Source organism: Symphalangus syndactylus, chromosome 17 (assembly GCF_028878055.3).
Source record: "Symphalangus syndactylus isolate Jambi chromosome 17, NHGRI_mSymSyn1-v2.1_pri, whole genome shotgun sequence".
NCBI lineage: Eukaryota > Metazoa > Chordata > Mammalia > Primates > Hylobatidae > Symphalangus > Symphalangus syndactylus.
Genome location: NC_072439.2, coordinates 52,433,577 through 52,451,757, shown reverse-complemented (window position 1 = coordinate 52,451,757; position 18,181 = coordinate 52,433,577). Strand labels below are relative to the sequence as shown.

At 36.8% G+C, this 18,181-nt stretch overlaps 1 protein-coding gene across 2 annotated transcripts in view; it reads right to left on the bottom strand.

Moving 5' to 3' along the window:
* Window positions 1–1,279: 1,279 nt before the first annotated feature.
* Window positions 1,280–18,181, bottom strand: part of SELENOT (selenoprotein T) — a 29,939-nt gene continuing 13,037 nt past the window's right edge. The window contains exons 2-6 of one of the 2 annotated variants that reach the window (XM_055247750.2): window positions 9,764–9,874; window positions 9,094–9,220; window positions 6,802–6,889; window positions 4,534–4,687; window positions 1,280–4,038 (exon numbers count right to left, since the gene is read on the bottom strand). In XM_055247750.2, the coding sequence (XP_055103725.1) occupies window positions 4,563–4,687; window positions 6,802–6,889; window positions 9,094–9,220; window positions 9,764–9,874 (451 nt within the window). In that variant the 3' untranslated portion in view covers window positions 1,280–4,038; window positions 4,534–4,562. Of the gene's footprint in view, window positions 4,688–6,801; window positions 6,890–9,093; window positions 9,221–9,763; window positions 9,875–18,181 lie in introns of both variants that reach the window. The other variant, XM_063620244.1, reaches the window with a different exon arrangement.

Below are 18,181 nucleotides of genomic sequence, written 5' to 3'. Positions count from 1 at the left end.
ACAGGCACAGTTCACAATAGGATTCGGGCTCCTATGAGAATCTAATGCGCTGGTCTGACAGGAGGCGAAGCTCAGGAGGTAATGCTTGCTTGCCTGCCACTCACCTCCTGGTGTGCGGCTGGTTTTCTAATAGGCCACAGACCACTACCAGTCCATGGCCCAAGGACTGGGGACTCCTGGTATACACCACAGACTAACAGTATTAGAATTATTTTGAAGCTTGTTTGAAATGCAAATTACCTGGCACCATTTCAGATCAACTATATCAGAACCATTAGGAGTGGGATCCAGAAATTTGTCCCAGTGATTTTTAAGCACATTAAAATTTTAAAACCACTGTTTGTCTGCATGCTTTTTTATTTTGCTCATGCTTAACATAGGCAAAAGAAAACATTGTTAGTCTTTATATAGAATGGATGACTTTACAGCTTTCTACTGTATCTGAAACCAGTTTATATTTTTCTTCAAGATACAGTTTGGAGCTCGGTTTTTTTTTTTTTTTTTTTTTTTTTGAGGCAGGATCTTGCTCTGTCACCTGCAGTGGTGCAATCTTGACTCACTTAAGCCTCAACCTCCTGGGCTCAAGCGATCCTCCTGTCTCAGCATCCCAAGTAGCTGGGCCTACAGGTGCATGCCACCATGGCTGGCTAATTTTTTTTTTCTTGTAGAGAAGGAATTTCACCATGTTGCCTAGGCTGGTCTTGAACTCCTCGGCTCAAGCAATCCACCCATCTTGGTCTCCCAGCCATAAGCCACTGCACCTGGCCTGTGGATCTATTTGTTTCTATTTGCTTTTCTGAAGCCTAAGGGAAAAGGAGCCAGCTGAATTTAAAAAAAAAATCTGATATTTGCTCTTTCTTCTGAGATTGTTAAATTGTCTATACCAGTCAACAGAGGAAAAACATTCATTTTGTTTCTCTCCAGATTTAAGGATGTTAGTGTGAATGTTCAGGAACTCTGCAGGTTGGGGGTAAAGACAGACAGTGACGTAAACTGTTCCACTTTGCTCCACTCCAGCAAAGAATACATCACAGAGCTATTGACAGTTCAGCAGCACTGAAGCACAAGTAGACCATAAGGCTTGAGAAGTAGCGTAAGGTCCAAGAGTATGGTAAGACTTGAGTGCCAGACTGATAGTGAGTCGTAAACACTGGTCGGGTTAAGTAGCCATTAAAAAGTAATGACAATAACTTTTACAATGCAAAATTTTGTAAGTATAGTTACCATATAAAGTGCTCTAATGTAGATTTAATTCCACAAAGTAGGAGTTCCTTTCAAATCAGCTTAATAAAAGTTTATTTTCACAATGCTACAGAGGTAAGTCCCCAAACTTTACAATCCTCATTTGTTTCTCTCAAAAAGATCTCTTTTTTAAAAAAAGGCTTTAGAATACCACACCATGTTTAAAATCCTGTAAGCTATTTTTGAAATCTAAATTAAATTCTGACAATGATAAAATGTTTGCCAGCCAAAGTCCCAAACTAATTAACATTCAAAGTAAAAAAGAATCATCATTGGGATCTCATTATATTTTGATAGCTGTAAAGGCTGATTGACTCCTGTCATTAATAGTGTTAGTGTCATAAGCAAATAATATCACTTATATTCTAGAAAAGGAAATAAGCATATTTGTCTTGCACATCTTATACACTGAGGTATAAAACCATGTTTTACCAACTTTTTTTATTAATGTACCAAATAATTTCTTCCACAATGGCAACTGTGGTAAAAACCCCCATAGCATTAGCCAACCTGCTGGCATGTTCTATGGTCTTCTAATTAATACAGTGCACAGACATTTATAAACTACACAGCCACAGTAATTTACAAGTAACTAATAAATATTGAAATGTTGGGAATATAACAAAACTACATTCTAAATAGTTTACTTTCCCTTTTTTCCTTATATTATTACTTTATATTCATTCTTTCCACTCATTTTTTCACTAGACTCTATTAAATTCAAGATTTAAATATGGCTAAGCATAAGACAAAAGAGATGAGTGTCAACAATATAGCTGAATTTTATCAGTGTCTAAGCCACTTAAAGCTATTCTCCAAAAGATAAGTTATTCAACCCAAGGCAAACAGAGAAAGTTGGATTTGAATCTTAGGTTCTTTATATTTTTAACTGTCAGGTCCACAGGAACATCCAAGGCTCAGGTTTTGAATGTCTACATGTCATGAAGTTAACTGTGGCACTAGTGGAATGTCGATTACTGAAGATGAACCCCTAGACACATTCAGCAAGACATTCAACTTGCAGAAGGCAGGGAATTTGGAGTGGTACACAATCAGTTAACAAGGTTTCAAGCTCTAGTCAAAGACATGATATTATACCTAAATAACAATTTCTAAGGAACGTGAATAACAATCTCTAAGGACTCTTGTCACTATATGAAGAACTTAAGTTTATGACTCCACACTCTTAATTAAAAGGACAGCCATTTAATCAATTTTCTGCAGTGAATTACTAGACTAACTTCCTAGCATCTGGAGATTACAGTATGTTCCACCTTGAAGCTATCACAATCAAGACCATTACCTGACATGCATTCAACAAATATTCGATGACAAACAAAGTATAAGGTTAATTGTTACAGAAAGTTAGGTCTTCTAACACCTAAGTGTTAAGTGGACTCAATGTTGAACGTTTCTGAGTGCCAACATGACACTCAAAGGAAATGCTCATGGAACATTTCAGATTTCAGATTTGGGATGCCCAACTGGTAAGTATAATGCAAATATTCCAAACTTTGAAAAAAATTATGAAATCTGAAATACTTCTTGGACCAAGCATTTTTGGAAAAGGGATACTCAACCTGTACCTTATAACTTTTCCCTAAATCACTTTTGGCTCTACCACTTCTATTCCTATATGGAAGCTGAAGTATGTTATTACTGCTGTTACATGACTGTTTTTCTACATTCTGGTTCTATTTCTGCTAAATTATTCTTACAGTTTTTAACAATTTAAGTTTTTTAAAAAACTGCCTTTTTAGAACTCTGAAACAGTATTTAAAAATTAAATTTAAAAAATTTTAAGTTTTGTTCATCATATACAATAAAATTCTGATATATGATGTTAGACAAATTATTAGTCAGGTAATTTCTGTTCACCTAGTATCAATGCTATAAGAGGTTCAAGTGAACTTTCTTTAGTGAGATGAGTTTCAATGATCCTAAAGATGGTAAATGAACGATTATTTGTGTATCTAAAGTGTGTACTCTTAAGAAATTATCCATAAATCAAAAACAAAAATTTAAGCAACTGTTAAATATAATGTTAACAGGTACATTGAGCAATAAATTGAAACTTTTAAATTTAACTCATATCTGCTTAGTTTTTTATTTAGTTAAGTATAAAGGCCCAGTTAATTAATCAATTCATTAGATTGGTCAAGGCATGACACTTGAACTACACAATAGAATTTAAAATGCAGTTGGTTTTTTTAGTAGTTCTCTGGTAATCACACGCACATACACAAAAATTTGTAGAGTACTCTGAATATAGGATTCCCCCCATAATCTTGCATCTGCTATATTTTGTAAACTACAGAAACGACATGGCCAAATTAGAGATGTCTGATAAACTCTTATAAAGTATTTGGGAACTTCAACTGGATTCCCAAAGGATCAATTTTAAACCATAAAAAACAAATATTCGTATAAAAGCACAACAGATTTAACAGACATCTTTGGGAAAAAAATCAAATTGTAACTCAATTTTCTACTTTTTCAAATACGACTAAGAAAAACAGTTACAAGTAGTAATGTCTACCTTAAAAAAACACACACACACACACATTAACTGGGTGATTTTGTGGGAGGTGGGGAAAGCTATACAGTATTATTGCACTCCATGAATGTGCAGAATTCCAAAATATGCCAGCACTGAAAAACTATCTTGCATTGAGGTTTTCCAAGAGGTACAACGAGCCTGCCAAGAAAGCATCTGGTCTGTACTAACAGCTTGCTGTCTTCAGTACAGGCCTTCATAATGTCAGCCACGCTGCTCTTGCAATGATCCCTTAATGCCTGAAAGATATACAGAAAAAAGAATATTTTATTTCAAAAATCACTCATAAAAACTCTTTAGAAAGTCAATTCAATGATCACAAAGAAAAAGTTAACTAATACCTCTCTGTGTTCACACATTTGCCTATAAATTTTTTATCTTGAGTATGTTCAAAGAATTTGCATACTCTCAGGAACTAATTACTTGAAGGTAAGGACAGGAAGTATACACACCTCTAGCATAATATATCCACTCTGGCCATTAGGAATTCAGAGCAAAGAAAATAAGGTTACAGACCCAATCATTAAGCCTTGAAGATAAAATTACTAACAACCTGACTTTATTTTGGCAAGGCCGAACTCTCTTCATACACTTCAACATTTTAATGAAGAATACATCCCTCTGTTTAATCTTAAATTGGAAACTCAAGTGATAATATATGTAATATTTACTAACTTGCTGAGTCATAAGAATCAACAGAAACCTATACATTAGCTATATTTTAAACAACTTACAAAAGAGTTTTCAGTGCTGATAGGTGGTGCTATGATCGATGGTGTGGGATTGAATCCATATGCACATTGAGCTTCATTTCATTGTCAAGAATTTGAACAAGTTGTTGCATGGATGGAAGGTGACCAGATTCCAGTTTAGACCACACAGGTACATCTATAAAAATAAATGGCACCGCCCCCCAAAAAATTAAAGATGATTTTATAATACGCATTCATCCCACTAATATTTATCATCTATGTACACAACTGGGATACAAAAGTAAGCAAAAAAGTACACTGCTTGCTCTTAGGGACTTTACATTCCAGTAGGGGAAATGTCAAAAGAACTACACAAATGGCTACAAAATTACAATTGTGTACTTAGAACTAAAACTAAAAGGCACTACTGTACTAAGAGGGACATATACACAAAGCTCTCCCTGTCTAGTCAGAGAAATAGTATCATTTAAATTGAGATCTAAAAGATAAAGAAAAATTACCACTACAGAGTGGGGATTCATGAGAGTAGAAAACCTTTGAGGGAGAGAACAGAAATGTAAAGACCAGAAAGGAGCTTGGCACGTGAAAAGTATGAGAAAATCAGCATAGCTGAGAGAAATATAGAAGAGGACTGATATAAGGGAAGATGGGAAGGTGGAAAGGATTAGACTGGGGTCAATAAACTGTAAAGGGACAGAAAGTAAACATTTTGGGCTAGGGAAGATACATAGTCTCTGCCACAGCTATTCAACTCTTGTAGCCTAAATGCAGCTGTAACAATACATAAACAAATGGACATGGTTGTGTTCTAATAAAGCTTTATTTACAAAACAAGCAGCAGAGGGTATGGTCCATAGGACCAAAGCTTGCTAACCACTGAACTAGATCATGCAGAGCCTTTTGGCCAGATGAAATGTTCTGGTCTTTATCTTGAGAACAAAGTCAAGTCATTTAATGAATTGTGAACACTCAAGCAGCAAGATAAAATTTGCATTAAAAAAGTTATTATTTAGGCTGGGCGAGGTGGCTCACACCTGTAATCCCAGCACTTTGGGAGGATGAGGCAGGTGGATCACCTGAGGTCAGGAGTTTGAGACTAGCCTGGCCAACACGGTGAAACTCTGTCACTACTACAAATACAAAAAAATTAGTCAGGCATGGTGGCAGGCACCTGTAATCCTACCTACTCGGGAGGCGGAGGCAGGAGAATGGCGTGAACCCGGGAGGCAGAGCTTGCAGTGAATCAAGATCACGCCACTGCACTCCAGCCTGGGCGACACAGCGAGACTCCGTCTCAAAAAAAAAAAAAAAAAGTTATTGTTTAGAACAGATATTGGTCAATTTTTCTGTAAGAAGGCAGATGGTAAATATTTTACACTTTATGGACCAAGAGACAAAAAACAAGAACATTATGTAGGTACTTATATAATATAAAGATAAATTACTACAAATTTTTCATTGATGCAACACAGAACTTTAGTTATAAGCACAGAAGTTGGAATTTCATATAGTTTCCATGTGTCCTAAAACATTAGTTTTTTTTTTTTTTTTAACCAAAAAGTGTAAAAAACATTGTTAGCTCATAGGCCGTATTTGCCAACCCCTGGTTTACGGAATGCAGAAGAGGGTACAAGTTAATTGTGTCCTGGACTAGGGTGGTGGCAGTTAAGATGAAGAGAAGGTAGATTTTTGAAATTTAGGAGGTGGAACTGAGAAGACTTGGTAACCCATTAAATAGGGGGTCTAGGGAAGATGGTGATGTTATCATAGGTTTCTGGCATGGGCAACTGAGTAGACAAATGATGGTATCATTAAATAAATGAGAAATGTCAAAGGAGGAGCAAAAGAGTTTACAGACATTATAGGAAGGAGAAGTAAGCAAGAGTTTATTTTAGAGTAGGTTATGTTTAAGATCCCTGAGCATAGCATTTTAGGAGAGAGACCGAGAGATACACATTCAGGGATCATCATACAGATCTTATTTTAAAGTCATGGGAGTAGATAAAGTTCACAGAGACAATCTGATATAAGAATAGGGCCAAGTCCTCAAGGAATTCGAAGGCGTGAAGTTCAAGCAGAGGTAAAGAGATTAAGCTGAGGGAGCGAATTTAAAAAAAAAAAAAAAAGTTAAAATTTTCTAAATTCTTCCATCTCCTGAATTTTCAATTTCTTTCAAATAAACTTTTATAAAACACTAAAGAAGTTTATCTTATTATAAAAGATAAAAGCTTGATACTCATTATAAATCATTTAAAATCGATCACAAAATGCAAACTATTCAGAACCTACCATTTAAAGTTATCTCAAATGCACCTGTTGACATACACTGGTTCTCAATCATGTTGCTCAAGAAGAAAACCATCATACATGCATAGACCTAAAAGAAAATATAATTAAGCACAACAGGCAAAGTCATTTTTGGTAAATGCTCTTTTTAATCTACTTTACAAGTTCCCATAAAAACTATTACTGCTGCCGGGCGCGGTGGCTCATGCTTGTAATCCCAGCACTTTGGGAGGCCGAGGCGGGCGGATCACGAGGTCAGAAGATCGAGACCACGGTGAAACCCCGTCTCTACTAAAAATACAAAAAAAAATTAGCCGGGCGTGGTGGCGGGTGCCTGTAGTCCTAGCTACTTGGAGAGGCTGAGGCAGGAGAATGGCGTGAACCCGGGAGGCGGAGCTTGCAGTGAGCCGAGATTGCGCCACTGCACTCCAGCCTGGGCGACAGAGTGAGACTCCGTCTCAAAAAAAAAAAAAAAAAAAAAAACTATTACTGCTATTCCATATGTTCAGATAATATACATAGAGCAAAAGTAAACCAATATTAATTTGCAGCTCTATACATGGTGAAGCACTTACAGATGATATTCATAATGTACACAGAATTTCTAAGAGATTTCATAATAGCCTTAATATGTTAAACAAAAGAATACAAGCATAAGAGTTCACTTTACCATTTTTATAATATATGAATTCATGAGACTTGTGATGCAAAATTAGTAACTCCATATAATATTCAATACAACTTGTATATGTTTCAAGCAAATCTTTTAAGTCAAACTAAGAAAGCAGTAGGTTAGAAAGGACAGGCATATTAAAGTACATTCATTCACCTTTCATAGGCAAATCTATACTCTCTCTCAAAAGCGGCTAGGTGTTTCTTGTTGGACAGAAAATTTTACTTTAACAAAATCACAGCGGTCGGGAGCGGTGGCTCACACTTGTAATCTCAGCACGTTGGGCGGCCGAGGCGGGCGGATCACAAGGTCAGGAGATCAAGACCACGGTGAAACCCCGTCTCTACTAAAAATACAAAAAATTAGCCGGGCGCGGTGGCGGGCGCCTGTAGTCCCAGCTACTCAGAGAGGCTGAGGCAGGAGAATGGCGTGAACCCAGGAGGCGGAGCTTGCAGTGAGCTGAGATTGAGCCACTGCACTCCAGCCTGGGTGAAAAAGCGAGACTCTGTCTCAAAAAAAAAAAAAATCACAGGACTAAAAGTAGGATGCAGTGAGAATGCCAATTCACAGCAATATGTTTCAGAAAAATAAATCACTTGTTCACAGCAGATGAGAAAGAGCTTTCCCTACTGCCCCACAGGAGCTAGGTGGGGTTTGTTTTTATAGGAATTACTCTACCATTTGGGAATGTTAAGTCTATTTTCATGGGAACAATACACAAGGAAATGTCATAAAACCTACAAGGTAGAGATGTATTTCAATTAGAGATACCACTTGAAGATATTTATATTAAGAAGTCCTGCCTGTTACTGGAAAGAAATGGTTCCCAAAGAAAAAGAAGTACAGCTATGCAGGAGTCTGCTAAAGGTATTCAGCCTAGAATTAAAGGACAAGATTAGATAGAAGACTCCAAAAAGGAAGACTTCATAAAAGGAAGCCTAGAAAAATCTAATCCATGAGAAAAATAAAAATTAGACCCATTTTAGACAGGACAGTAAGCCCTCCAGAAACAATGATTTTAAGTAAAATAAATTAAAGAGTAATCTAGAAAGAATGTATGTAGCAACCAGACCCTACAAAGGAAAAGAGAAACAGCACAAAGTTCTTAAGTATATTTATATTGTTTCTTTCAGGCAATTAGTCAAACAGATCCACAAAAAGAAGAGGCAAAGGACAAATAATTTAAAAAGAGAGAGAGGAGTTTTGATAAAGAACAAGTTAATGGGAATCCCCTTTTTAATGTGAATCAACCCACTAATATGACATTAATTGGTTGAAAAGGCCTGCATTATGTACATATTATGTTTTGCTGGATGTGATTTGACCTAAGTAATATAATCAAAATCAGATAACAAATTATTTTGTGCCCAGGTTATACTAAACTAACACCTCCCTATCCCCCCAAAATAAAAAGGTTAAGACCTAATCATTCTTAATATATCAATATGGAAATGAAGGTGAAGGGAGGTTAAGTGACTTCCCCAGAAAGAAAACTGGTATAAATTAAAATAATACATGCTAACAGATGAATCAATAACAAGTATTCAAAATAAGAAAATCTATTAGAATATTTCACTGACAACGTAAAAACCTACAGTTACCAAAGCTATTAAGTTACGTACCTTATTTTCTTGGCCCCACTGCCAGATGCTAGGAGCTTGCATGCCAAAGAAAGCAAAAGGATCCTTGCCAACAATTATTAAGCCTATTAATACTAGTTTGAAGACTGACAGGAAAGATGCTATATGTCTATCAAAAGAAAAGAAAATCATCAGAAGCCACAATTTCCAATCTATTTTAAAATTTAGTAATTCAAGTGTATGTAAAGATTCTCTAGACACCAAATCTAAAAGTTACTTATAGAAAAAGCAATTAAAGTTTATTATGCAGTTTTAAAACAAAAATGTTTAATATATTTAAAATCAACTGAAAAATTAACCTACAAATTTATATAGAATTGGTCTTTAAAAATACTATTATTTTATGAAATACAGAATTTAATACCACTTTCTATAAAAATTTAGGATTGTTATTCTATTTCCACAATTAAAAATACATATGAAAACACATCTTTAGAAGGGTTGCCATCTCTGAAACGATCCTATTCCTTCTTACAGAAAAAGCCTTCTATATTGGGTCAAATAAACTTGTTACATATAAAACAGCATTTTCTGTATATTATTATAACCAACTACGTAATTGCAATAACTAAGGACAGCTAATTAAACCAATTCACAAACATTTATAAAGTCAAATACATTGTTTTCCTTTTAAGTTATTAAAATTTCTTACCTATATATTGGTTGAGGGAGGTAATTCTCTCCTTCAATGCGGATGTCTGGGTACCGCTGGCTAATAACCCGCATGTACTCCTCAAACACCCGCCTATAACCTCAGGAAACACTGCAGAAAAATAAGTGTTTCCATTAAGTCGTTTAGCATATATCTAGATTTATTTTGTAGCTAGATAAAGCCTAAAAATTATCAAGATTACAAATTTTTCTCAAAATCAGTCACAAATTCATAATAATTGAACCAGGATGACAAATACATTGAGTTTTTTTAAGTACATTTCACATATTTCAGTTACCACCCCCTCAAATCCTTCCATTAAGACATTAAACTTTATATATGCCAGTAATGCGGCCTGATTTTTTTTAAGTTTTAAAAAAAAAAAAAAAGTGTCTGTTCATGTCCTTTGCCCACTTTTTGATGGGGTTGTTTGTTTTTTTCTTGCAAATTTGTTTGAGTTCATTGTAGATTCTGGATATTAGCCCTTTGTCAGATGAGTAGGTTGCAAAAATTTTCTCCCATTCTGTAGGTTGCCTGTTCACTCTGATGGTAGTTTCTTTTGCTGTGCAGAAGCTCTTTAGTTTAATTAGATCCCATTTGTCAATTTTGGCTTTTGTTGCCATTGCTTTTGGTGTTTTAGACATGAAGTCCTTGCCCACGCCTATGTCCTGAATGGTATTGCCTAGGTTTTCTTGTAGGATTTTAATGGTTTTAGGTCTAACATTTAAGTCTTTAATCCATCTTGAATTAATTTTTGTATAAGGTGTAAGGAAGGGATCCAGTTTCAGCTTTCTACATATGGCTAGCCAGTTTTCCCAGCACCATTTATTAAATAGGGAATCCTTTCCCCATTTCTTGTTTTTGTCAGGTTTGTCAAAGATCAGATAGTTGTAGATATGCGGCATCATTTCTGAGGGCTCTGTTCTGTTCCATTGATCTATGACTCTATTGTGGTACCAGTACCATGCTGTTTTGGTTACTGTAGCCTTGTAGTATAGTTTGAACTCAGGTAGCGTGATGCCTCCAGCTTTGTTCTTTTGGCTTAGGATTGACTTGGCGATGCGGGCTCTTTTTTGGTTCCATATGAACTTTAAAGTAGTTTTTTCCAATTCTGTGAAGAAAGTCATTGGTAGCTTGATGGGGGATGGCATTGAATCTATAAATTACCTTGGGCAGTATGGCCATTTTCACGATATTGATTCTTCCAACCCATGAGCATGGAATGTTCTTCCATTTGTTTGTATCCTCTTTTATTTCATTGAGCAGTGGTTTGTAGTTCTCCTTGAAAAGACATTTATGCAGCCAAAAAACACATGAAGAAATGCTCATCATCACTGGCCATTAGAGAAATGCAAATCAAAACCACAGTGAGATACCATCTCACACCAGTTAGAATGGCCATCATTAAAAAATCAGGAAACAACAGGTGCTGGAGAGGATGTGGAGAAATAGGAACACTTTTACACTGTTGGTGGACTGTAAACTAGTTCAACCATTGTGGAAGTCAGTGTGGCGATTCCTCAGGGATCTAGAACTAGAAATACCATTTGACCCAGCCATCCCATTACTGGGTATACACCCAAACGAATATAAATCATGCTGCTATAAAGACACATGCACACGTATGTTTATTGCGGCACTATTCACAATAGAAAGACTTGGAACCAACCCAAATGTCCAACAATGATAGACTGGATTAAGAAAATGTGGCACATATACACCATGGAATACTATGCAGCCATAAAAAATGATGAGTTCATGTCCTTTGTAGGGACATGGATGAAACTGGAAAACATCATTCTCAGTAAACTATCACAAGGACAAAAAACCAAACACTGCATGTTCTCACTCATAGGTGGGAATTGAACAATGAGAACTCATGGACACAGGAAAGGGAACATCACACTCTGGGGACTGTTGTGGGGTTGGGGGAGTGGGGAGGGACAGCATTAGGAGATATACCTAATGCTAAATGACGAGTTAATGGGTGTAGGAAATCAACATGGCACATGGATACATATGTAACAAACCTGCACATTGTGCACATGTACCCTAAAACCTAAAGTATAATAAAAAAAAAAAAAAAAAGAACATTAAACTTTATAGATTTGGGTTACTGTTGGACAACAGCAAATACCTAACCACATTCAGCATACTTTGAGCTCTCACACAGATTTGGCCTTTTTGGGGGAGTATCAATTACTTGTATAAACAGTGAAATGAAAACAATTCTTCTTATTCATCTGAACTAGAGACTTTCAAATTTGGGACACAAGACTTTAAAAACAAAACAAAACAAAAAAAATCATGGCATGAGAGAATGAAACTCTGGTTCTTATTCCCATTCTGCCCTTAACCAGGCAAACTTGTTTGCCCAAGCACAACAAAAGGAACTTAGATTTAGAACCCTTCTAACTCTAAAATTTGATTCTACTTTGCAAAGGAAAACGAAGATTGGGAACATAATTTTCAATAATATGGACAGAAAATCCTTATAATTACTCTGGAGATTAAAGTCTCTAAAGTCTCTAAGCAACTCACTTTCAGATAGATGTTGCCCCAGCAAAAAAAAAAAAAAAAAAAAAAAAAAGGAAATATGCCACCAGAGTGCATATGAGAAAAAAAAAGAAGATGGTACATTTATATCAACAGAAGAGCTTACAAATTCAGGTAATATTGTTAAACACTAAAGTTCACTAAATTCTAAGTTAAGGAACAGATAATATCATAAGGTACCACTTGGTACAGAGGAAGCAGGGTCAGTAATTAAGATACAGTAAAATCTGAGGTGCCAGCTTTTGTCAATCAAGGAAAAAAAATGATAACCACTACTACCAAGCCAAAGGAACAGCATGGGGTTTCTATCTGACAGGGTAAAATGGTAAAAAATATTAGTAGATCTCAATTTAAGAAAACCTGTGTTTTTTTTGTGGGGGGCGGGGGGTGTGGGGGAACTGTAAGTGAGAAATTCACCAGTCTTTCTTTACAGTGAATATTTCCTTTACATTTAGAATGAATGTCCCTTACAAGTCTAAATATTTTGCAAAGAGATACAAATCTCTATACTTAAGTGAACTTATGAATCTCCAAATACTATCCTTAACATCCACCTAATGTTTTATTATTACCATTGTTGTACTTTTTATTCTTTCTCACTACATGCTGGGCTTTTCTGAGTTCAAATTACTAATTTAATATAATTTCAAATTTACAGAAAAGTTGTAAGAATAAAGATCTTACATAAATATTTCATCTGGATTCATTACATGTTAATATTCTGCCACAATTGCTTTATCTGCAAAAAATTTTATTAATCCTTTCTTTATACCAAAAAAGCAAAGGCAAATATAAAAAAATGTTTAATATTGCTTTTGTTTTACAAAAATAATCTAGATAACCTATAAGCCTAACTACCTTAAAACCAAGAAATGCCACCAGATATCAATGCCCAATTTTGCACTGGTGTTTACAATGGAGTTGATTATCTAAAATAATTGTATCTTTCTAATTTTTAATGCAGTAATTTGAGAACTAGAGACTTGGTTAGTCAAAACTTGTATTTTATAGATGGGGGGGGGAATGAAACCCAGAGAGATAACGTGACTTTTCCGAAGTTATGCATCCAATGTATTATTTCGCTCACTCAAATATTTACTGAATGCCTATTTATTACATGGTAAGCACTGTAGTAGGCAGTGAGTATTTAGTGGTGAGTAACACAGATACGGTCCTGTCCTCACTGAGTGCCAGGGATGGGACCAGAACACAGTCTTTGTGATTTGGGGTCCTAGGCCCTTTCCACTAGACCCCAAATTTAACAATTAGATGTTTCAAGAGCTATCCTTCATATGTCCAGGAAGTAAGTTCCCTTTGTCCACAATGCCGCCATCAGGTACCTATACAACTGGCCTCCTGGGTTCTTCCATGATGAAGATATAGAGATTTTTCTGAGAGGACCAAGCTTATGAGCCCCAAGAAGTCCCTTAAGGGAAACCCTAAGAGACTCAACCAGAGATGTGCATACGCGCAGGCTGAACTAACAGTCAGATTCCCCCTAGTTACCCACTTTTCTGGCTACTGTGTTTACAAGCATAAATCTACTTGGTTCATCAGGCCCTAAATCTTCAGTTAAGTCTTAGACCTTTGTGTGAAACTCCAAATAGAATTTAGCTAATAATCTCAGATTCCAAAAAAGACTTTAAATCTGAACTTTTCTTACTTCTGAAAAATAAAGCAGTTTATAAGACAGCCACAACATATTTTTAGACAAGTTTACTTATGCATATTCCTCCTTATGTTTGCTTCCAGACTTGTGAAAACCAAGGAACCTTTTTTCCTATATAATTGCTTTCCCTAAAATAATTTTTCTGTTGTGAAGCAGCAATCACTACTGCTAACAGATGTTTTCCAAAACGTAACATACCAAGGTGGACAAATGTTAAAGGTATACATGGTAAAGAGCTAGTAACCATCACCTCTAACATCTCACCCAGTTCTTTCAAATTATTCCACTCTTTTTGGGTCAATGAGTTAAAACTGCCTCTCCCAGTACACCTCCAAATAAATATATGAACATACTAAAAATGTTGCATCAGCTGCCTATCCTTCTGCCCCGGACTAAATGTCCTTAGGAATTAAACCTAACTCCTGAAAAAAAATCTTTCTTTCTTTCTTTTTTGAGACAGTCTCACCACTCTGTCGCCCCGGCTAGCATGCAGTGGCGCGATCTCGGCTCACTGCAAACTCTGCCTCCCGCATTCAAGCGATTCACCTGCCTCAGTCTCCTGAATAGGTGGGATTACAGACGCCGGCCACCGTGCCCAGCTAATTTTTTTTGTATTTTTAGTACAGATGGGGTTTCACCATGTTGGCCAGGCTGGTCTCAAATTCCTGACCTCATGATCCACCCGCCTCGGCTTCCCAAAGTGCTGGGATTACAGGCATGAGCCACCATGCCCAGCCGAAAAGAAATCTTTTTTTTTTTTTTTTTTTCTTTGAGACGGAGTCTCGCTCTGTCACCCAGGCTGGAGTGCAGTGGTGCGATCTCGGCTCACACAAGCTCCACCTCCCGGGTTCAGGCCATTCTCCTGCCTCAGCCTCCCAAGTAGCTGGGACTACAGGTGCCCGCCACCACACCTGGCTAAGAAATCTTAAGTTAAAGTGCTATCACTTTGCAAATCCCTTTCTAGTAATACAGATATACCTTACTATATGGAATCAATTGTTGCAATTGCTTGATTTAAAATATTTTGGAAACAATACTTTTCTAAAAGAAGATCTTGCTTACATATTAGATGATCTATGCATAACAGAAAGGAAATTTCAAAAATACAGCAAAATCTGTTGCCCATGCTATTTCAAATTGATTTTGTGCTTTTTAAAGTCTATCATAGTCTGGGCATCGTGGCTCACATCTGTAATCCCAGCACTTTGGGATGCTGAGGCAGGAGGATCACTTGATCCCAGGAGTTCAAGACCAGCCTAGGCAATACAGTGAGACTCCATCTCTACAAAAAAAAAAAAGAAAAAATTAGCCAGGTATGGTACCACATATCTGAAGTACCAGTTACTCGGGAGGCTGAGGTGGGAGGATCATTTGAGTCTAAGGAGCCAAGGCTACAGAGAGCTGAGATCACACTACTGCACTCTAGCCTGGATGACAGAGCAATATGTGTTCAGTGTCCTAATTCATAGTGCCAACCATCCCACTTTTACCTTCTCTATTACATTTGCTGCTAATTGGAGTCAAATGCCTACTTATATCAAACCTGGGCCCATCATAAACCCCAATCTCTCGCATCTGCATTAAAAGACAACATGAACAAGATCTCAGATATTTACTGTTACAAAATAAATACTTGTTTGTGGTTTTCTATTTTCACAATCTCTCCAATTCACTCTCCCGTTTGATTCACAATAGCCATCCACGCATAGCGTTGGGTCCCATTTACACCACAAGGCCCAATTCCTTGCCATAGCTTATGTTCCAGAAATACAAACCTGTAACAAGAAGATCCAAACAGAGTTCCTTCTCTAGAAATGAAGAATTGGGATTTTAAAAAGTGACTATCGGCCAGTGCAGTGCTGTAATCCTAGCACTCTGGGAGGCTGAGGCGGGTGGATCACCTGAGGTCAGGAGTTTGAGACCAGCCTGGTCGACATGGTGAAACCCTGTCTCTACTAAAAATATAAAAATTAGCAGGGCATGGTGGCGCATGCCTGTAGTCCCAGCTACTTGGGAGGTTGAGGCATGAGAATCACTTCAACTCAGGTGGCGGAGGTTGCAGTGAGCCAATTACCACTGCACTCCAGCACTCCAGCCTGGGAGACAGTGAGACTGTCAAAAACCAAACCAAAACAAACAAACAAAAACAGGTGCAAACACTTTGAATGAAGACAAAAAGCGTGCTCAGTTTGTTTTTTTTTTTTTAAGTTGCAAAAGCAACACTACACAAGTAGTAGCTTATCAGGTTAAGGAACTGTAGTATATGAGACCAGGTGATTTCTCTTACAGCTGCCTCACTCTTAGAGCATTACAGTGTCTACCAGTGTAGAAATACACACAAAATGAGCCTAACGTGGCTTCTAAGACATGGAGGGTCCTGGCTTCTTTATTGGGTTTATTCAAATGTCACCTGAAATCAATCTACAACCAACAGGTAAAAGTGCAAGATAAACAGGAAATAAGCGATCCTTCTGCCTCAGTCTCCTCAATAACTGGTACTATAGGCATGTGCCACCATGCCCAGCTATTTTTAAATTTTTTGTTGAGATGAGATCTCACTATGTTGCCCAAGGTGGTTTCAAACTCCTGGCCTCAAGTGATCCTCCTGCTTTGGCCTCCCAAAGTGCTACGATTATAGGCATGAGTTACCATGCCTTTCCTGAATTTGTTAAAACAATTTTTTTTTTTTTTTTAGCATTTCCATCATTACTAAATAACAGAAAAGATTTAAGACTAGTTATAAGAAACACAGGCTGGAAAGAGATGAGGAAAAAAAGGAACACAGACTGAGAGAAACAAATGCACTCTGAATATAATATTCCTTACATATCCAGCCTGCATCTCTCAAAACAGTCCACCAACTCAGCTCCGTTATTTGCTTTTTCTATTACAACTGGGCTTACCACCACATGCCCATAGCTGCCTTTCAACTATTATAATTGGTATGCTGCTTTCCACCTATCCTTCCTCCAATCAATGCAGCTGCCTGAGTGTAGATTCCATCATAGTATTCACCTGTGTAAAACCATTTCTCACTTTGGCTGGGTGCAGTGGCTCACGCCTGTAATCCCAGCACTTTGGGAGGCCAAGGCAGGTGTATTGCTTGAGCTCAGGAGTTCAAAACCAGCCTGAGTAACATGGTGAAACCCCGTCTCTACAAGAAATACACAAATTAGCTGGGCATGGTGGCATGCACCTGTAGTCCCAGCTACTTGAAAGTAGACATTCAAATAGCACTTGATTAATATTGACACAGGCCCACTTTATTCAAATGACAATGAATTATAGAATCAATTTTAACAAATGTTTTATAGAAGTATTTATATGGTCTATATAATTTCAATTATTTTCCCACTTCAAGCCCTCTGTGAAACATCTCATAAATTCTAAATAAATAATATCCATTTCTTATAAAAATGCTTTTAAAGTTCTTCCATCTTCTTACCTACTGGATTTTTGTTCTCTTACCTCTTTCCTATACCTATCAAGGTTCATCTTAATTACTCTGGCTTCTTTAAATATTCTTCCTAGCTGAACTAACCATGAAAGAGAAACCCTGGATCCTAGTTCTAACTCTGTCACTAAATAAAAATCTTAGATAAACCTACAAAGTCTACTTTTTGTATTTTCATGTGTAAGATCCTTTCTAGCTTTAAATTCTACACTACTGCCTTCTAAAATCGTCCATTAAAAAAAAAAAAAAACCCCACCTCCATTTCTAGTCACATCTGACCTGCTTTTCCAAGCAAGAAACTTCAGGTATATTTATTTTGACTAACATTTTAAATCTGACAAGCTAATCTGTAGCTTCTAAGAATTACTAATAGGAAGGATGTGCCTCACTTGAGCCTCCTCTCACTAGTCATCCCCCACCTGCCTCCATTCACAGCTCCTAAGAATCTCCAACAGAATAGCCAGCTAACTTGAATAAAAGTTTTATATATCTATTTTCTTTGTACTCGTTAGCATTCTCATTTTATAATGTTTACTGTAACAGCATCTATAAGCCCAATTTATCTTTTTCTGGCACTGTGGTGCCAATACTTAAAACTGTTCAATAGCACCTTACCTTCTCTTGATCCCAAAGCCTTGGATTAAAAAAAAATAAACCTAAAGTGTATTGTCCCTTGATGAATAACTGCATGTGCTTTCTCCTGTGGCCAGGGTGGCTTCACTACCATTCATCTTTTGCA